This window comes from Anolis carolinensis, chromosome 5 (assembly GCF_035594765.1).
Source record: "Anolis carolinensis isolate JA03-04 chromosome 5, rAnoCar3.1.pri, whole genome shotgun sequence".
NCBI classification, from domain to species: domain Eukaryota; kingdom Metazoa; phylum Chordata; class Lepidosauria; order Squamata; family Dactyloidae; genus Anolis; species Anolis carolinensis.
Window position 1 is genome coordinate 101638409 of NC_085845.1, and position 22395 is coordinate 101660803.

At 40.0% G+C, this 22395-nt stretch overlaps 1 protein-coding gene across 5 annotated transcripts in view; it reads right to left on the reverse strand.

Annotated features, from left to right (window-relative positions):
- The window catches only part of tspan9 (tetraspanin 9), a 178596-nt gene that overhangs the window by 22221 nt on the left and 133980 nt on the right, over nucleotides 1-22395 (reverse strand). For all 5 annotated transcript variants that reach the window (XM_003221386.4, XM_062982001.1, XM_008111339.3 and 2 more), the window contains 4 exons: nucleotides 9468-9659; nucleotides 7611-7685; nucleotides 4976-5077; nucleotides 3443-3580 (listed from right to left, as the gene is read on the reverse strand). In XM_003221386.4, coding sequence (XP_003221434.1) covers nucleotides 3443-3580; nucleotides 4976-5077; nucleotides 7611-7685; nucleotides 9468-9659 — 507 coding nt within the window. The remainder of the gene's footprint in view (nucleotides 1-3442; nucleotides 3581-4975; nucleotides 5078-7610; nucleotides 7686-9467; nucleotides 9660-22395) is intronic.

A 22395-nucleotide genomic window follows, 5' to 3' on the forward strand; every position in this document is an offset into this window, starting at 1 on the left:
AAACCCTGCATGGATGGCTGACCATGGGATGGCTGACCTTCTGCCTTGCCAATCTGATTACTCTACTTGATCGATCTAGTACTATCCCCACATATACCCAGGAGTATTTCCCATGACACTGGAAATTGCTGGAGAGATTCTGGCTACAGACAGGAGACTTGGGCACTGTATTAGCAAAGATGATATCCCCTTGAGTCACACTTGTTCTAATTCTTCTAATTTGCTCTCACTCCATGGGAAGGGAAAATAAGGTTCTATCTACAGCTGATTCTAGTAAAGGTTTTCCCCTGACATTAAGTCTAGGCGTGTCTGACTCTGTGGGTTGGTGCTTATCTCAATTTCTAAGCCAAAGAGCCAGTATTGTCCATAATACCTCCAAGGTCATGTGGCTGGCATGATTGCATGGAGTGCTGTTACTTTCCCGCTGGAGTGGTACCAATTGATCTACTCACATTTGCTTGTTTTTAACTGCTAGGCTGGCAGTACTAGATTACCATGCTTGCATCCCCACCCTGCTCACCCTGCTCCCTGGATTCAAACCGCCGATCTTTCAGTCAACAAGTTGAGCAATTCAGCAGTTTAACCCACCAGGGGCTCGCACAGTTGATTCTACATAGCCACTAATCCAAAAAAGACTGTGGATTGAAGAAATCTATTTCCACTCTGGAGAGTTTTCACACACACCGTGGGAACTGCGAAAAAGCTCCCGCAGTGTGTCGACAAAGTTCCCTCATGCTGAATCGATCCAACAAAATGACATTCTTTCATCAGGATGGCAGATGTTTGTGCAGCAATGTGGACAGCACACCATCAGAATCCCTAGTCTATCTACTACAGTTACCCACCTTTTATTATTATTATTATTACAGAGTAAGATGGCGGTGGCATGATAGGATGTGATTTAATGGGCTCTGGTATTTTTGTTTTTCCTACTCCCTCACCTGGAAATGGGAAACAGAAAACGTGTGATGACTCATGGGCCATGTAGTCCCGTTCCTGGTACTATTGTGGCAGATGAAGAGGAAAACTTGGGTTTCCCACCGTTTCACCCAGAATTGGAGCCCTTGCACCTGCAAGATGTTTGCCCACAAGAAGTCAGCCAAACAAGCCTTGAGCAGAAATCTCCCCCATTTTCTTGCCGGGATAATTATAATCGAGATAGAGGCGCTAGGGAGGCGAATCGCAGAAGCGCCAGGATTGCTGCCAGACAATTAGCTGATTAAGCCTGTTTCCCTTGGGAAATATTAAGGAGTCATGCATCTGGACACAGTATGGGTTTCGTTTCTTGTTCTCCAGGGAAAGTGTTCCTTGGTGGGAAAACAAGATCCTATATAGGTGTTTACCCGCAAAGAAATCCTTGCGGAGTCAATTCGTCAGCTTCGGGAGTGAGATCGTGTGTGGACTACGCTACTCCAGTTCCCTGTTCCACGGACCTTGTTCTAGTTCCAAGCCCGCCTTGTCCCCGGATCTTGCCACGGACCTCGTTCTTGCTTCTTGCCTCTTGTTGCCACGTATCAAGCCTTGTTTGCCAAGAATCTAGTTTGCTTCCAGCCTTGTTGTCAAGCTCCATTGGACTAAAGGACCCTGTCATTTCCCCACACTTTGCTTGGCAAAGTGTGTGTTTCGGTTATTGGATTATAACTTTGGACTCTAATATCACATATTGGACATTGTTTTCCTGGACTATATTTGACCTTTCCTGAAAGGTCTACTTCTGAACTATATTCTTCACTTGTTTTTATTGACTTTATATATTCCTTTAATAAAGATATTAGATAGATTCTGGCCTCTGCGCATGGTTATTGGTGCTCTGCAGCCTGGGTCTTGACAAAACGCAATAGGACTAGCTCTGAGTCAACAACTCGCCACAAGGCTTCTAAACAACTGAAAATTGATGAACTCTTCGGGGAAGGAACTGTGAGTATATCTGACTTAAACACCCTGTTTGAAACTACAACTGACAACAACGCTACTCCCTTAATTCTTCATGATAAAGCTAACGAGCCTCTATCAGTAGCCTCGGACAACAACTTGGCTGCATATCATGAAGGAGTATCCTTGGAGTCAATTGAAACAGATGAAGTGGAAGAGAACCCCCTCTTTACCGAGATAAAACAACATACAGGGCAAACAATCACCACAGACTTTGTGATGAACCAGTGTCTTCTTACAGCCCACACTGTTGTTTCTATCTTCGAAAGGATAGAAAAAATAGGACAGTTGGAGCTTCTCAAAATTGCTGTTGACCACTTCACTCAGAAAAGTATACCTTTAAAAGAATGTCCAGCTAAGGATAACAGCACATGGGCCAGAGAGGAGGATAATAATGTGCACCAAAACACCTCTGAATTACCTACTAAGGAGCTACAAATTATTATTATTATTATTATTATTATTATTATTATTATTATTATTATTATTATTATTATTATTTGCATTTCTATACTGCTTTTCTCACCCCTGGGGGGTCTCAAAGCTGTTTACAACATAATAAATGGCAAAATTCAATGCCTCACATATATATAAAAATATATCGCATATCTAAATCAAAAACATACAATAGATTAAAACCATTAAAACTATAAAAACATAAAACATAGACTAATGCATAAAGCATGTCATTACAGCAATTAACATAGTTCTTTTCTCTTCCCCCACCACTATTGCCCATCTCCCTCTCCATAGAGTTTCAACCCCTCTTTAGAGATACACGCTCAAACCCAACAGGTTATCAGACAGATGGAGATTCAAGCATGGTAATCTAGTATAATTTTGCTTCCTCGCCTCCATATTTTGCCTTCTTCTGCACAGACCTCTGCTGGATAAAGGTAGAAGAGATTTTGTCTCTTCACTAAACTTCATCCAGACAGATCTCTGTAACACAGTCCGGGTCAGCAACCTAATACAGGATTATATATCTTAAATGGCTGTTATCCAAAGCACAAACATGGCATTCAAGAGCAAGATTTTCAATTCAGATAGCCTGTTGCCAAGGCTTTTCCAACATTAGTTTGTTTCCCTACTCCATATCTCTATGTATCCTCCTCCACCCCTCAGTGATTCCAACAGCAGCTTCATGTTTTTGCTCCAATCTCATTTTTTAAAAACACAACTTGCCACCAGTAGGTATACATTTTAGTGACACCAATTTTGAAAATGAGTAAAATCAAGCTGGTTGGTCTGTGCCTCCTCCCTTCCTTCCAACAGAGGCAAGCCCTTGAACTGTTTTGGTGTGGATCCATTTGGCAATTCCAAAAGGCTGGGCTTTCTTAGAATCAGAAAATGACTGAGAAAGTGACTGGGATGTACTGTTTCTTTACCTGTGTAATTAATAGTCATGTCAGTTGGCAACTTCTAAATAAACAGATACATTTAAACATTAGCTTTACTCCCCGGGTTAGATTAAAAAACAAACTCCAAGTTACATATAAACTAAAATTACCGTTTTCCACACTAAACTTGTGTTGGTGGAATTCCGACCACAGTCTTGTGAATTTTCCATGCAGCATCTGTCAGGAACAATGTTTTCACCCAACACTGGGTACCAATCTCTGTAATCCGTAACCCCACAGCAGTGCATCTATAAAACAAAGAGGGAGATAGGGATGACAATGTCCTTTTAAAAAAAAACCCTGTATTCGAAAGCATACTTCAGAGTTTCCCTAATAACGGCTAAAATCTATCAAGATCACAACTATATTATAGACTTTTATATCAAATTTTTTTTAAAAGAAGTTCTTTTAAAGAACTTGTTTTAAAGAAACAAGCATCCCCACACAAGCATCAAACTCAAAACTGCATATGCCACCACAATCAAATAAGTTCTTTTCACATATATAACATTGTCAAAAGTGTCTTTGTTTTAATTAATACAATGAAATTTGCATATTAACACGACCAAAAGAAAATAGGCAGATTCTCCATTCATGTAAAAATTATATCCTCGGTGACAAATGTGTTAGGTAGATAACATACTGTTAAATAGAAATGCATTGTCTGTAACTCCATTGTGCATTACTGGTTGGAAAATACAGTTCTAATGGACATGTGGTCACACACATCCACTGAAGGGTTAAGTAGGTGATGATGTGGAACTTGAGGGACAGGCTAAAGAGGCTGAGTCACAACCATGTGACAGGCATGATGAGAACTGTATCATTTCCTATTGTCCTTGTTTGATGACAAGAAGCAATGGGTATAAAAGTGTGCAGCATATGGAGGGCATCATAGAGGAAGGAGAAAACTATATATCAAAAGGCCAAGCATTCAAGAAACCACTCTTCAAAACATTGGATAGTCAGGCTGTTGAGGCCCCATTTGAGCATGAAAACCTTAAATGTAGTGGAAGGATGGGAAATTCAGAATCAGTCTCATGTGGGCTGTTTATATATTGGGTTCTAGCTTCCTCTATTCCTAGTTTCCCAGTGTGCTCAAAACCACATCTTCTGATGACCTCAGACCTCTTTTAGGCCCCTTCTACACTGTCATATAATCCAGATTATCAAAACTGATAACCTACATTATCTTCTTTGAACTGGATTATCAGAGTCTACACTGCAATATAATCCAGTTTAAAGCAGATAATCTGGATTTTATATGGCAATGTAGAAAGGACTCTACACTGCCATATAAAATTCAGATTATCTGCTTTGAACTGGATTATATATGGCATTGTAGAATCATATATTCCAGTTCAAAGCAGAAAATGTGGATTACCTGCTTTGATGATCTGGATTGTATGACAGTGTAGATGGGGCCCTAGTAACCAGATAGGTTCATAATGAGACTAATGCTCTCATAATTCATCAGGCCTAAGGCTGTTCAGTACTTTAAATATTAAAACCAAAAACCTGAATTGGGCCTGAGAAACAACTGACAATTAATGTGTATAACGACATCCCATTGGCAGGTAACCATGGCTAGTACATAAGTGGTGAGGGTGCTATTTTACAAAGAAATATTATACTGTATTTACCTCTGCTTGAATGATATTCCAAGCATTCTTCAGCCCGACATTATTCTCTGTGTTGTAAAGCTTGAGACCTTCCTTTAAATCTTGCTTTGCATTTTCATTAACCTATGTTTGATAAAACAAGCATTAGCAACATCAGAATGATTTTAGTCACCAATATTTGTAAGTGTAGCTCTTTTATATGATCTCATTAGACATTGTGGAGCCTCCAATGGCCTAGGGCAGGGATCCTCAAACTTTTAAAGCAAAGGGCCGGTCCACAATCCTTCAGACTGTTGAGGGGCCGAATTATCATTTGGGAAAAAAAAACCGAACAAATTCCTATGCACACTGCACATACCTTATTTGTAGTGCAAAACAACAACAATAACAATGAAAGACCAATACAATATTTAAAAATGAAAATAATTTTAACCAACATAAACCTATCAGGATTTCAATAGGAAGTGTGGACCTGCTTCTGGCCAATGAGATAGGTTAATTAGGATTGTTGTTGTTGTGTGTCTTCAAGTCATTTCAGACTTTGGGCGAGCCTAAGTCCAAAATTATTTATTTATTCATTTACTACATTTATTTACTACATTTATATCCCACTCTTCTCACCCCGAAGGGAACTCAGAGCAGCTGTATGTACATACAATATATTATATTATTAGCATAGCACAATATTAGTATTATACATTACTATATTGAACTATACCACTGTACTGTAATATTATATGTAATATATAACATATAATTAATATTATTATATGGTATTATTATTAATATTATATTGTATAAAATGATAATATTATTATTAATATCATATGTATATACAATATATTATGTTATTAAAACTGATATAAAAATATTATATTATAAATGATGGCAGGGGCCAGGTAAATGACCTTGGAGGGCCGCATCCGGCCCCCGGGCCTTAGTTTGGGGACCCCTGGCCTAGGGGATAAAAGCCTTGTGACTTGAAGGTTGGGTTGCTGACCTGAAGGCTGCCAGGTTCGAATCCCACCTGGGGAGAGTGCGGATAAGCTCCCTCTATCAGCTCCAGCTCCATGAGGGGGCATGAGAGAAGCCTCCCACAAGGATGGTAAAACATCAAAACATCCGGGCGTCCCCTGGGCAACATCCTTGCAGACGGCCAATTCTCTCACTCCAGAAGTAACTCTGGTTGCTCCTGACACACACATAATACCTTCTCCTACAGAATGTTTTTCAAAAGCCATAGAACTGGGACCCCATCTACACAGCCATATTCATAATGCAGTTAAATTGTGTTATGTGAGTCTATAATGCCATATAATGTAACTCAATTGCATTATGAAACTGCATTATATGACCATGTAGATGGGGCCTGGGGCTCTGATATTCCAAATTTACTCTAAAAGAGAAAGGAGTTATTGCTGTCAATACTTAAAAAACAACAGCCTAGAGGCACCAAAGATCAATGTAATGTTTGAAATGTTTCCATTCTGAAACATTGTTGCTAAGATTTTGGCATCAATCTCTCTTAACATTGTCCATCCTGGCACATTCAATTCATGTTTTTATCCTCAGGCATTAGGGGAAACTTAAGTGACCCTCATAAAATGGAACTTGATTTTTTGGTTTTGACATCTAATAAAAATTATTACATGATTACATAAAAAATACTGAAGAATGACAGATTGTATGGAGTCCTATATACTGATCGTTATATTCACTTTGCTTTATTATACACTTTGATTTATTATACCTTTTCTGTCCACTTTTTTGCAAGATTTTCTGCTCAATAGACTTCAAATGGATCTGAAACACTGAATTTCTTGCAGATTTCTAACATACCTGCATTGAAATGCAATGGGTCTTGCCAAATAGTAACTCTGAAACTTCACTTTTTAGTTTAAACATACTTAAAAGTAGAGTGGCTTGCTTTTCCAAAAGTATTACACAGGGATCTGGCTGTATATTTTGAACTAGGGCTGAATGTATAGAAAAACTATAGAGAGTTTTTTTTAGATGAATGTTTGGAATCTGGGCCTGATAATGGCTCAAGCTGGCACCAGCTGGCATCCTAGGCTTGTGCATTTCGGTTGAATTGCTATCAGTTTCTGCTTGCTGGATACTGGAAGCTCCCTATATCCAAATGCGCATGAGTGCACCCCATCCACAGTCCCTCATGTCCCCAACTACCAGTCAGTCCCACTAAATAAAAAGAATCAGGAAAATAAAGGAAAATCAAAAGAATTCAACTGTGATGCCGAATAAGGGAGGAGGAGCCGAGATAGGCTCCCACTTGCTTTTATTGCGGGCAGGTTTTTGTACCGGGAAGGCCCTTACCGTTACAGGCTCTCAAAGGTACTGGGAGAACACAGATCCATGCACAAGTTTATAATATACTGGGTGAAACCCAGAAAAATGGGGATTTGGCAACCCTAATACTGCATAACATCACACAAGGCCAATGATTTAGTTCCCCATTTCATTGTGGTTCTTAACTCTGTTGAATGCAATATTTCTAAGGAATTTTCTTCCATATAATTTATATCCTATGTGTGGTGGAGATGCTTAATCGTTGTTTATTCTAGGGAATCAAAAAAAGGAAAGCAGCTTTGCTTCTGTAAAAGACTAAATAATTGAATGGAGCTATATAAACACTTACCTTGTCCATATAAACAAAGAACAAAATTAGTAATATCAGCTCAGCCAGGAGAATGATCAGCAAAACAATGAAAAACTGAAAGAAAGCATAAATGGAACAAAGAGGAACATTACAATCAGAGAAGGTGGAGGTTATTCAGCAATACTGACGAAGAAACCATGAGTTACCATATATACTCAAGTATAAACCGATCCGAATATAAGCCGAGGCACCTAATTTTACCACAAAAAGCTGGGAAAACCTATTGACTAAAGTATAAGACGAGGGTGGGAAATGCAGCAGGTGTGTTGTCGAAGGCTTTCATGGCCGGACTCACAGGGTTGTTGTATGTTTTCTGGGCTGTATGGCCATGTTCCTCACAACCTCTGAGGATGCCTGCCATAGATGTAGGCGAAACTTCAAGAGATAATACTTCTGGAACATGGCCATACAGCCTGGAAAACACACAACAACCTAATGCAGCTGCTGCTGGTAAATTTCAAAAATAAAAATATAAATAGATACCAATAAAATTACATTGAGGCATCAGTAGGTTAAATGTTTTTGAATATTTACATAAAACTGTAATTTAAGATAATAAGACTTATCTTATTAAAGACTGTCCAACTCTGATTACCTATATACTCAAGTATAAGCCAACCCTAATTTAAGCCAGCCAGGTCCCTCACTCAAGTATAAACCGAGGGGGGCTTTTTCAGCTCTAAAAAAGGGCTGAAAGGCTCAGCTTATATTCTACTATACACGGTAATTTGTATGACAATTTAACATACTTAAACATAATTAGAGCAATATACATGCACATGCATTATAAGTTTATGTCTATCAGTAAACTCTGTATCCCCATTTGCTTTTCTCCTCCAACATTTGTTGTATGTAGCTCCATTTTTTATTCTGCTACCATGTGAAGCTCTGTTTGTTTTTAATCTTATTTTGAAAATGTGAAATATTTATAAATATGTTTAAAAAGAACCTGGGGCATGGAGAATGTAGAATGTAGTTCATACTCATATGAGAAGTGTTTGTTCAGTATCAATCTCAGTTATTGAGTGGCTACATGAATGCAATAACGTCTATTAAAAGTATTAATGCAAAAGGTGGAAATAAAATTTAAAAGTTTACATACCTCTAAAGTTTAAAAGTTTACATACCTCTGCACAAAAGTACAAAAGTATGTTCTCCTCCATGTGTTTTGTTGCAGAAAGTACTAGTTTTAATAGCATTTCCAGCCAGAACCATAAAATCATTGAGTCTTAGAGTTGGAAGACACCACAAGACCATCCAGTCCAACCCCCTGCCATGCAGGAAAATACATTCAAAGTACTATTGACAAATGAATGAAATGAAACAGAACTCTGAGCCTCCCCTCAAAATCCCCCTCAAAAGCCCCTCCTGTCCTTAAGAGGACAGAAAACAGGCATATTGGTAAATATTCCAATATGCTTTTCAGATCATTCCTCAAAGTAAGAACAATACAGGGTCCTTTACATTGCTATTAAGCTGCTATCTGTTGTAGTAATGGTTCTCAACTTGTGGGTTCCCAGATGTTTTGGCCTACAACTCCTAGAAATCCCAGCCAGTTAGGATTTCTGGGAGTTGAAGGCCAAAACATCTGCGGACCCATAGGTTGAGAACCACAGTGTTACAGTAATAGTAATTCTGCTTTTGTCCTCACCCCTGCAACGATGATTTCAGTCAGCAGATGAGATATCAAAAGGAAAGAGAAGTCTGGATCATGGTGAACTCTTGAGTATACAGTTTAAGTCAGAGCTTAACTTCCGATTAACAAGATAAGGGGATGTGGGAAAGATCAAGTTCCTAATTGGAAAAACAAGAATAATAAATGTGCTTTCAACTTACACTAAGGAGAAGGCACTTATTTTCCTTGATAGCACCCAAGCACCCCAGGAAGCCGGTCACCATGATGACGGTCCCAATGGCAATGACTAGGTTGGCAGCGGACAGAGATGGGAAGCTGGGGGAAAATGTGGCAAAGTTTCCTTGTGACACTGACAACCATATTCCAACGCCCAGGAGCCCACAGCCACATAACTGGAAAAAAACAGAAGAAAGAGAGATGGTTTAAAATTTTAAAACACAGCAAAAGTTTTGAAAGTTGAAATTTGGGGGGCTGCTGGATATGCATGCATGTTTGATAAGTGTTGGTATATATTTCAAGTTATCGCCACCACATTTTTGTGGTATATACATAATACTTAGTTTGGGTAACAACAGCTAAGGTCAATAACAAAATATTGTTTTAAAAATATTTCAGATCAACAAATAATGCAAGTGGAAAAACAGACAGCCGCATCTAATAAAACTAGGACATTAAACATACTGGCCTGAAAATAAATTAGTAACTAGCACAGACCTTTCAGGTCTGATGTCTCGTGAATAAGTGCCCACTAGCATTTTCACTTCTGCAATCCAAAACAGTGGCAGTTTCCAAGGATTTCTTTGAAGGACAGAGTACACTGCAGTAATCCAAACATGATGTTGTGAATGCATATGCTGCTATTTGTCAAGCAAACATTCTTTGGATTCTTGCTGTAAACAGAAGCTCATGTCTTTATGTACAGGTGATGGACAAGGGATGCAGTCTCCAAAAGCACCAATCAAATAAAATGTGCTTGTCTTTACAGTGCTAAAAGGCTCTCTCCTTTCCTTTGTTAGTTTTTGTTTCTTCAGAAACCAGCTTTTGCCAGCTTAGATAACTGCTGACATGCTGTTTTGCTTGGCTACCGGTAATTACGCTCAATGTCAATTGTTGTGGAGTAAACAATACGTTTATTAATTCCCTTTTCTGCATGTTGTATTGTGGCAGTCTCAATAAGCGAGGAATTGTTTTTCTGTTTGAGAAGTATTTTAATTCAGAAGGAGATAATGCTGCTGGAACATGGCCATACAGCCCAAAAAAAACTCACAGCAACTCAGTGATTCCGGCCATGAAAGCCTTCGACAATATATTTTAATTCAATATTGAACTTAGATAAAAACTTAAGGCGCCTTGGATGGTTAGGGCTAATTCTGCACAGCATTTGTAGAACTTCCAGATTTCAATAGATAATGTATACTTTGAATTTGTATGGTACAGCTTCTAAGAAATGCTGCCAGGCTTCTAAAGCAAACTTTACAATGGTTGCTTCCTTCCCCCCATCGGCTGTTTTGAACAGGTAAAAACATGAATGCAAGTTTCCTTTTTCATGTTTTTGGAGTAAAATACCTCCAGTGACTAGCTGCCCTTGTATCACAGAAGGCTGGGGGGGGGGGGGGGGGGGGAGGTCTGAATGTTTCAAAGCTGGCATTTAAGGGTTTCAAAAGCTTCCTGGTATTCTTTCGTTGGCTATAACTGGGTTTATATGTTTTGGGGTAAATCTTCCTTTTCCGTTGGTTTTAAGCAAATCAGTGAGCGGCAGGTCTACTTGGGCAAAATTTGTAATAAACTGTCTACAGAAATTTGCAACCCTCCAACAACCTTGAAGCTACTTCCTGGTGGTTGATGCCTTCCATTCAATAATTCCCAGATTTTTGTTGGGAACCATTTCAATGCCTTGGGTAGATAATATCCAATAACTCAGATCAGGGATGTCAATCTCATTTTCACCAGGGGCTACATCAACCCTCTGGTTCCCTTCAAAGAGCTGTTTGCAATTTGTAAGACTATATAAATGTAACTATGTTGGCCTGGCATGCAAAGCCTTGTAGGCCACAAAAAATGTGGTGGACCAGATTTGGCAAGCAGAACTTGCGTTTAGCACGTGTACTGTAGATAGTCCTGTTTTCCTGCTAGAACGCACACTTGGATAGCTTAACAAATATCTTATTTGCCAAGAGTTTTTCCAACACCCATTTCACATGGGATGCATAATTCTGTGAAAAAATGACAATATCATTCAAGTAAACAAGCACCTCTTTATACAGGTACCCCTTTTGGAAAATTTTTCCAGTGCTCTTTGTCACAGAAAAGACATGCAGCTATTACACAGAAAATAGTATGTGCAGATTTGATAAATGTGGATTTAATATGTGTGGGTATGAATGAACTGAATGGAAGGAATGAATGAGAGCTAAATTTTGAAGACAACATTCTAAAATATTAAGGCTTGCAATGACTAACTGCCTGCTTGCTGAATTGTAATTAAAAGTTGCTACTTAGAACTGAAATAGTTGACCTGCCTGCTAACTGTGATAAGAACTGTGAAAGTGATAAGAGAAATGTTTACATCAAGTTAAGGAAATGTTTACAACTGTTAAGAAGGAAGTCAACACACAGCTAGCACCAATCAAGAAGAATCAACATCTGGTCTAGGAATCTGAGATGGAGCCAGGATAGAAGACTTCTATCATTCATTGACAACTTTGCAGACAACGTCAGGAAAATATTGCTATATAAGTGACCTTATGACAATTCAGAAATTGTGACAGAGATGCTGTTCACCCGCTATACTGCACGAATATAACTTATTTCCCTGCCTCCAATATTGAACACACCATTGTGCCAGCCATTAGCTACTGGTTAGACTGTTGTCGAGTTATGTTACAACTTTGTATATTTTTATGCATCAATTTTATTGTAATTGAAATGTATTTTATATTGTTGTTATTTTATTGTATATTACTTGGCTTGGTCTCCATGTAAACTGCCCCAAGTCCCTTGGGGAGATGGGGCATGATATAGAATAAAGTAGTAGTAGTAGTTGTTGTTGTTGTCATTATTATTATTATTATTATTATTATTATTATTATTATTATTATTATTATTATTATGCTCTGCTCCATTGGGAAGAAGAGAGATGGTGTATGAGAATGTCAGATCTGCTATGGTAAAGCAGGATTCTGTACACTTGCTCCTTTTCTCAAGGGTAGAGGAAGGAGTGCATTTTGGAGTCATGCAGGGAGGCAGGTTTCTGCTGTAGAGAAAACACAGATCTGATCCTTGGCATTGTTCTTAGGGAAAGAGAAGTTTTGGTGTTTTGAAGTTCTGGAAATATTGGTGTGTTGGATGAATGAGGATGAATATATGTACATGTGTGTGAATGCTGAGTGAAAATGTACACTCCCCTTTGTGTTGTTAGCCAATGTAACTGTAGGTTTGTGAATCCAATGTAGTTGCATAGAATCTACTCCCAGCTCAAGAATGGAAAATGGACTGTTGATGGACAGGAAAAGAGATTTAAAGACGGGCTTCAAGGCAACCTTAAAAACAGTGACATAGACACCGAGAACTGGGAAGCCCTGGCCCTTGAGTGCTCTAGCTGGAGGTCAGCTATGACCAGCAGTGCTGCAGAATTAGAAGAGGCATGAATGGAGGGCAAAAGGGAGAAACGTGCCAAGAGGTAGGTGCGTCAAGCCAACCCTGACCAAGACCGCCTTCCATCTGGAAACCGATGTCTTCACTGTGGAAGAACGTGTGGGTCAAGAATAGGGCTCCACAGTCACCTATGTAGCCAGGGGCGGCTCAAGCGCTACACAAACTACACAAATGCAGAAGGCACAATCCTCTAAGGGGCACCTCCGGCAAAGGCCCGGCCTAGGGAACCCCGAGGCATGTTGAGGGGGCATTCTCCCACGCTGGCAGCCCTGGGCCGAGGCCCTCCTCAACGGTGCACTAGAAGTGATCTGCCAGAGCTGGCTATTCGACCTGCAGCTACAGTGTGCCACCCTGCTGCCCCTCCGTGCCCGCCTGGGCTGCCTCCACTACGAGGACCTGGTGCGCGACCCCTGCGGGCAGCTGCATCGCTTCCTCCACTTCGCCGGCCTGCCCTCGTGCCCGCCCTCGCCACCCTCGCCACCCTCACCCTTGAGGCCTGGCCTTCGTCCTCGAGGCCAGGCCCCTGGGCCCGACACCCCACCTGTGCCCTTCATGGTCTCCACCCAGCATGCCCTCCGCACCTGGAAGGAGCGCCTCAGGCGCGACCAGGTCCAGCAGGTTGAGCGTGCCTGCGCCCCCACCATGCGCCTCCTCGGGTACCCGCTCAGCCGCAAAGACAAGGCAGGTAGGAGCCTGTCCCCGCCCCCAGCATCTTGCCAGGTGTGTCTCCAGGGCAGGCCTGGGCCAACTTGGTGGCTGAGGGGGGAAAGGAAAGGGCCTGAGGCTGGGTTGCTGTGAGTTTTCTGGGCTGCCTGGCCATGTTCCAGAAGCTTTCTTCTCACCCACACCCTTCTTCTCTCCCCACCCCAACCCAGACTGTGTGTCACCAGGCTTCCTTCCTTCCGAGAACACCCTTTCCCTTCCCCCTCCTTCCTCCTCGCCCACCCTCTTCTTCTCTTCCCATCCCAGACCAAGAAGGGCCCACGTTTGCTGGGGACCCCCTCTCTCTGGCTGCATCAGAGGCCTTGGGAGGGGAGGGGAGGAGTTGGGCATTGGGTTCCCTTCCCAAGGTCCCCAATTCCCTTCTTCATTCCTCCTCCGCTCACTCACTTCCAGGCAGCCACGCCCTATCTCAGGCCTGGGCCAACTTGGGCCCTCCCTCCAGGGGTTTTGGACTTCAACTCCCACCATTCCTCACAGCCTCAGGCTCTTTCCTATCCCACTTAAGCACCTGAGGGGGGAAAGGAAAGGGCCTGAGGCTGGGTTGCTGCGAGTTTTCTGGGCTGCCTGGCCATGTTCCAGAAGCTTTCTCTTCTGATGGTTAACCCACACCTATGGCAGGCATCTTCAGAGGTTGTGAGATCGGTTAGAATCGAGGCAAGTGAGGTTTACATATCTGTGGAATGATGTCCAGGGTGGGAGAAAGAAAGAACTCTTGTCTGCTGGAGACAGGTGTGGATTTTGCCATTGGCCACCTTGATTAGCATGTAATGGTCTTGCAGCTTCAAAGCCTGGTTGCTTCCACCCTGGGGACATCCTTGGTTGGGAGGTATTAGTGGGCCCTGATTGTTTCCTGTCTGGATTTCCCCTGTTTTCGGAGTGTTGTTCTTTATTTACTGTCCTGATTTTAGCGTTTTTTAAATCTTGGGAGCAAGATTGTGTTTATTTTCATGTTTTCCTTCTTTCTGTTGCAATTGTCCACGTGCTTTCTGTAGGTTTCAGTGGCTTCTCTGTGTAACCTGACATGATGATGGTCAAAGTAGTCCTGCATTTCTATGATCTCCAATAATATTCTGTGCCCAGGTTGTTTCATCAGGTGCTCTGCTATGGCTGACTTCTCTGCCTGAATCAGTGCTTTCGTGTGCTATAGCAGGAAAGGGAAGGTGGTATTTCTGGCCCTCCAGCTGGTAGGCTGGTAGGAATTGTGGGAGTTAAAGTCCAAAACACCTGGAAAGCCAGAGTTTGCCCAAGCCTCTACACTGTATATATAATGCAGCCCAACACAGCGTTAACTGCCATGGCTCAATGCTTTGTGTTTCTGGGAGTTGTAGTTTTACAAGGTCTTTTAGCCTTCTCTAGACTGGTGCCTCACCAAACTATGAATCTCATGATTCCATAGCCTAGAACCATGGCAGTTGAAATGTCAGACTGCATTTCATGGTTTCAATCCACAGGGAAAGACATTACGATTAAACCTAAGAGCGGCAATTCAAGTGGTGTCAAGCTGCATTAATCCCAGCATTATGTAAAGAGAAAGTTATAACAAGACCAAAGAACATGAATAATAGTAGTAGTAATAAATACTAATAATAATAATAATAATAATAATAATAATCTTTATTTATAGACTGCCCTATCTCCCCAAATGGACTCTGGGCAGTTTCCAACTATATGGCAACCATTCTATGCTAAAAGAAACCCATACAAACAGTTTACATCAAGAAAAGGCACATTAGACAATATAAACAAGGTAACTGTAACTTAATAAACAAAATTAAATAAAATAAAGACTAAAAAATAAAAAGAAATAAAATAAATTAAAAAACATAATAAAAGACAACAACTCTGATAAAACACTCAAAATAATGTGTGTGTGTGTGTGTGTGTGTGTGTGTGTGTGTGTGTATATATATATATATATATATATATATATATATATATATATACACACACACACACGAGTATATCAAAAACTTCATCAGGCGATGTTCAGGAAGCTCCTGTCCCTTAAATAGGTACATAATAGAATTCAAGAGATGTAGCTTGTCTATATGAGTTTCCCTCTTCATTTATTATCAAAGGTGTAGAATTCCTATTCTTTTTTGCATTTGGGTTCTTGTTGCTACTTGCCTTAAAATAGTTTCCAACTTATGGTGATCCTATTATGTGTTTTTCCTAATGCTGAGAGTATGTGGCTGAACAGGATTTGAACTCTGTTCTCCAGAATCGTAGTCAAGGGCCCTACGTGACACTGGTTCCTATCACACCTTCACTTTATTACAGAGTCAAGTGGGGTTTATAGATCTGCGGAAGGTCCAGGGTGGGAGAAAGAAAGAACTCTTGTCTGTTGGAGGCAGGTGTGAATGTTTCAAATGCTTGATTAGCATTTCAGCTTCAAAGCTTGGCTACTTTCTGCCTGGGGGAATCCTTTGTTGGGATGATTTATTATTATTATTATTATTATTATTATTATTATTATTATTATTAGGCCTTGCTCCCGGGAAGGTTCTTCTGCCATGGCTCCCTACCTATCTATCTACCTTGCCACATATTCTCCACATTGTGTGTATATGTGTGTATATATAAGATATATACACACACACACACACACACACACATATGCAGGGACCATATGTGCAATACACACACACACATATTCTATTCACTTCTACCTTTTATTTTTCAGTAATTGGTTTGGAGGGGCGCCAAAAATACGGCTTGCTTACACTTGAAAATTACCTAGGGTCGGTCCTGTATATACCCACCGCCAGAACACGACATCTGGAAGACAATCATCCTCGGACAATGAGGGATCACCTGAGTAAGTAAGCATAGAATCTGTATGTCTGTATGTCTAATATTTCTGCTATACCTCTCACACTGAAATTGCAATAAAAAGAATCTATGCCTTAAAGTTATTGAAGTTCTTCATAACAGCTTAGGTCAGCCCTCTTAGCTGCTCAGCAATATTCGCCCCAGCTTTTAATCTGAATAAGCTCTAAGAAATCACCCTTCCATTTACTGGCTTAATAAATCAACACAAAAGAGAGAAAAGATTGGAAACCTCCTCAATTTAAGGCAAGCTTTTTTTACTTCTGAATATAAATCTGTCTGAATTTGATTTATATAATTTGCTTTTCAGCTAATCAACAAGCTTCTCCATGTTGTCAAAAAGGAGATCACCACTTATTACTTGTCTGTGGAAGATAATATCATTCCACCAGCGGAAAAACACTTTTATTAAGAAATGTATGAAACTTCAAAGATAAAGATGAAATATTCAGGACCATGAATACTTCAATGTGAATACTATTAAACTGAAAAGAGTGTGACAAACAGTCCACATTCCAATACTTAAGTAAGAACTAAGCCATTTTAATAAGCAACTAATATACGTTCCACAGGGGTGGATAATAAGACAGTAATTAATTCCCCTGTAGTTGCAGAAAACAGAAAGATGGCACAAAAGCAGATTTTGCAAATATAATTGGAATTTAAGAAAAAGCTTTCTCAAAATGAAATCAGAATTAAACAGGACCTTAAAGAGATAATACAGTAGAGTCTCACTTATCCAACATAAATGGGCCGGCAGAACGTTGGATAAGCAAATATGTTGGATAATAAGGAGAGATAAAGGAGAAACCTATTAAACATCAAATTAGGTTATGATTTTACAAATTAAGCACAAAACATCATGTTATACAACAAATGTGACAGAAAAAGTAGTTCAGTACGCAGTAATGTTATGTTGTAATTACTGTATTTACGAATTTAGCACCAAAATATCACGATGTATTGAAAACATTGGCTACAAAAATGCGTTGGATAATCCAGAACGTTGGATAAGCGAGTGTTGGATAAGTGAGACTCTACTGTAATAGAATCCAGGCAAATCTTAAATATAGTAGAGTCTCGCTTATCCAACTTTCACTTATCCAACATTCTGTATTATCCAACACAGTCGGCCTTTTCGTGGTCAATGCTTTTGTAGTCAATGTTTTCAATACATTGAGGTGTTTTGGTGCTAAATTTGTAAATACAGTAATTACTGCATTACATTACCGTGTATTGAACTGCTGTTTCTGTTGATTTGTTGTAAAACATGATGTTTTGGTGCTTAATTTATAAAATCAATCCATGTATGGATTGAAACTTTTATTAGTTCCAATACTTGATACTAGAGATGTGAGCACTCATAATGCTGCTTCTTATATGCAAATCAGTCAGGATATTTTATACTTTTTATATACAGTGACATCTTGACTTAAGAGTTTAATTTGTTCAGTGACTGAGTTAACTCAAAATACTCTTTTCTCAAAGCAAATTTTCCCATTGAAATTCTATTAATTCTTACTGTCCTCCCCCAAACTCTCACAAATATTTTTGTTATGTGTTTTTAAATTTTATAAATAAGTAATATATAAATGCACATTCACATGGAACAATCAAAAAATAAAGATCAACTTTAAAATGGTAGAAGCACAAAGTTGTGGCAAGGAAACACAAAGCGAAGAGGCAGAAGCATCATTTTCTTCATACTGTACTCATTCCAACATGTGCTCCCTCTCTCTCTCTTCATGAAGCCAAATATACCAGGAATAAAAACCACATAAAATCAACTAACGCAAAATTCCTCAAAATGGAGAAGAGCAAAGCAGTCAGCAATCTTCCAGAGTGGACAAGCACAAGGCATGGAGGCACAAGGCATGGAGGTTGCTCCCTTAAAACTCTAAAGCCCTGTACTCTTGTGCTAGCGCTCCCTCCTACAATAGTTCTTAGCTAAAAGTGCTGCTCTTAAGTCAAAGTCAACACTAGCACATTTTACCATTTTAAAGTTGATCTTTATTTTTTTATTGTTCCATGTGAATGTGCATTTATATATTATTTCTTATTTATAAACTTTAAGAACTAGGCCAAGTGATGGTTCTTAACTCAAAACACTCTTAAGTTGGGATGTTCTTAAGGAGAGGCTCTTCTTTATATTACACTGAGTTTTTTCCCGATTTCTAAGACCTCCTGCATAAATACTACATGTTTCAAAAATTGTGCAACTATGTAGTTAAACTTGGACTTTCAAAGTGGAGGAGCAGTAAATGGTTTGTCTGCATTAATTTGATCAAACAGTTCTGTCTCTGTTATGACTCCAGCATGTGTGATGACTAACCTCACCCTTTTCAGCTGTATAATCTGGAGTAAGATAGGTATGCAAAATGGAGTGTGGTGACAGATTCCCCCTCCTGAAATGATTTGTGGGCTGGATGATGTTGGGAGCATGACAAAGCTATCATTGTGCCATTTCCAAATGGCACTCCCCAAGTTTCCACCTGCTAAGAGGTTGCCGACGCTTGCCCTCTTCCCTTCTTCTGAAGAGATGCAGAAGAAGAAAGGAGACTAGTCACAAAGATTAAGTAATTATTTGCTTAGCTATTAAGATTTCTAGGAGTTTGGGACAAAAAGTAGCTGAATCACTACCATTTTGCATCCCTCTTCATGGAGGGAGAGAAGGAATTGAATTTATTTTCAGCTACTGCTCCTAGGAGTTCTTGGAGACTCTGATGAGAGACAGGAAGATTACTCCAACCCTCCTGCAGGGAAAGCGGAGAAGAAGAGATTGTCTCTCATCTGGTGTTTCTGAATCCTAGATTAGAACATAGCTGGCTTCTTGAAACACCAGCTGAAAGCAGACATGGAGCCGTGCTGTCTCTGGTCAGATCAAGGACAACACTGAGGATTCCTCTGCATGCACAGGGGAATCCCTGCCATTATCTCTGATCCAAGACAGCAGAGATGCCTCTCACAGGAGGGCTGAGGCTTTGCATTAAAAGAGAAGATTGGATTGAGAGTTCATAGGGTGCCTCCAGGGACTGGAGGGGTGGGGGTAGTTTTCCATGTCAATCTATTTAATATAATTCAGAGATATCTCTGAAGAACTGGGTCGACACACAGGGCATCTGTTAAAATAAATGTGCCCTTTAGCTGAGTTCACAGAAGCAAACTAGTACTGTAGTTTAAAACGATCCCATTAGAAAATGCATAAGGATGTGGGTGAACTACAATTCCCAAAAATCTTGAGGCAACACTCCAAAAACTCCTCCAGTATTCACATTTGGTCATGTTGCATCTGTGTGAAAAATTTGGTCCAGATCTGTCAGCTGGTGGGTTCAGTGTTCAATGAATAAGGGTGAACTACAATTCCCAGATTCCCAGGGCAATCACCCAGAAACCATGCCAGCAATCACAGCTGGCCATTTTGGGTCTGTGTGCCAAGTATGGTCCAGATCTGTCATTTGCTGGGTTCAGTGTTCTCTAAATATGGGTGAACTATAACTCTCTGATGCTAAGATCAATCACCGCATATCCCGCCAGTATTTACAGTTGGCCATGTTGGGTCTGTGTGCCAAGTTAGTTGCAGGTCCATCATTGGTAGGGTTCAGAGTGCTCTTCGACTGCAGATGAACTATACATCCCAGTCCCTACAACTCCTATAAATCATAGTGAATTTTCCACAAATCTCTCTAGTATGTTCAGTTGCTGATCGATTCCTCTGTTTGCCGTGTGCCATAGAAAAGGCTAGGAAAGGGTTAAGGGAGAGGATTTGGTGGGGGTCATGCAAATGGAGAAATAAAGGAACATTGGGAAGTGCTTGCTGTAACCTGCAATGTCCTGGGAGGGAGTGACTTGGTGGCTCCACAGCACTGGGAACTATAGCCTATTTGTGGAGGCTGAAGGCTGTCTGTGTGAGCAAACACCCATATCACATACACACATACAGATTGTCACTTTTATTATGTGTATAGATTAAACATGGCACTTTAAGACTGCAACCCACCTATCTGTGAAGAAGCTCCACTGAACTCAATGGGACTTTTTTCTGAGAAGACATGAATAGGATTGTATCATTCAAGATCCTGCATTATGGCCACAAGGTGTTTTTTGTTTGTTTGTTTATTTTAGGTCAAAATCCTCAAAATGGGCTGTTTTAGTGGCTGCTGAAGTTATCAAGCTTGGAGCAAAATACTGAAAAATATAAGCCTAGGGTTATTGTAAATAATAAGTGCCTTCCATCCAGATCACTGGATTATGGTATTTAATAGAAAAGGCATTTTTAGTGCTTTCCTGTGAGCATGAATCCTACTGTAAAAAAGAGTGAGAGTGGTTTCTCTTCACAGAGTTTAAAATTAGAAACTTGTGTGACTGATTTAAATTTCTTGGCAGATGGATGAAATATTTCTGGACCAGTGTCTGTAATGCTTGGCATTGCAGAGAGGGAACAGCTGACTTTTTCTGCAATGACATGATTAATTCTGGTGCTTGTGCCAAATAGCTGCTGCAGCGGCACCTCTGCAATATCTTTTTTTCATTCAGCAATTTGTGCAGGGGTCTTCAAACTGATCATGCTGTAAAGTTCTGTGTTTTGTTTTGGTCCACCAAGCAAAAGGTCACCTTAAGTCCAGCCAAGTTCCTATCTCATTGTGACGAACTACTACAGAAAGCGTAGCAAATTAGAAGGCACCAAGTTCATCAGATGCCAGGTTGGCACCATCATTCACATTCTTCCCATACTTTAGAAATTCAGCAATGCAAAACAGCTTATATTCCTTTGCAATGATTTGGCAAAATCTCATCCACGAGGACAATAGCTTCTGAGTTTTTTAAAAACTCAATTTCTAAATAAATTATTCAGGAGAAACACAAAATAGGCACAGAAATTTTCATCACATATTAACAAGTAATTTCACATTGAATTTGTTCATATGTAGGGAATGCCTGACACATTATGGTTGGATAAGGCTGATATAGCATTGACGATTAAGCCCTTCTTTACTTGCAGAAGAAATCACAGGGTAATTCAGAAAATTCATTGCCACCACATAAAATACGCAGATCACTGTGGGATGGCTTTTCATTTAAACAACTTTAATTTATCTAAGAAGTAAAACATGACCTACATATTAAATGCAGAGGACAGGATTCTCTTAGTGACATACAAAGGCAAAATAGCAAGGAGGAAGGGAGAGGGAGAAAAAAACCAAAGTGGTTTTCCTTTAGCATGAGCTTTGTGGATGGGAATCTACTTTTTCTGATGAAGTACAAACAAATCCATGTGTGGCTTATATGGAGATGGCGCAAGAAGTTATTCTTTATCCCTTTACACTACATATGAAATCTCATCCCTAGCATCTGTCAAATCTTGGGATGTTCTTCTTCTGGTTGTGGTTTACTAGAGGAGAAAGGAAAAAGCAAGAAGCCAATTTAGAGGACAAAAATGAACTGGTATGGTCTCCGGGGGGGGGGGGGGGGGAGCCAAAGAGGACTCATGCTATTGATGAAGGTGTATTGGGAAAATATAATACTTGTATTGGAAACTATATATTGAATGTAATCATATTAAAAATAGGAATAGGAAAAATGTAATCACAAGCAGATTGTGTGCTTATAGCCCCAAAATACACTCTGCTCAGCAAATAACTGTCTCCCCATAAACAGAAGACCAAAGTTCACCCTAAGTGCCAGAGACATATGTTAAGTGTCAACAAGAATAGATAAGCTAATGGACAAGAGACAAATTAAGGCTTTTTGGGATGTCAAGATAAGACCTGGTGCCATGTAGGAGTACTAATGACTCTCTCTGACAAGCTAAGGTAGGGAGGAATTCCTTAATTAATGGATCCCTGAGAGCCTAGATGCGAATTCCAGAGATAAGGCCTAATGGAGGGTCAGAGATCTTGAAAGTAGTCTATATTTTAGAGAAAT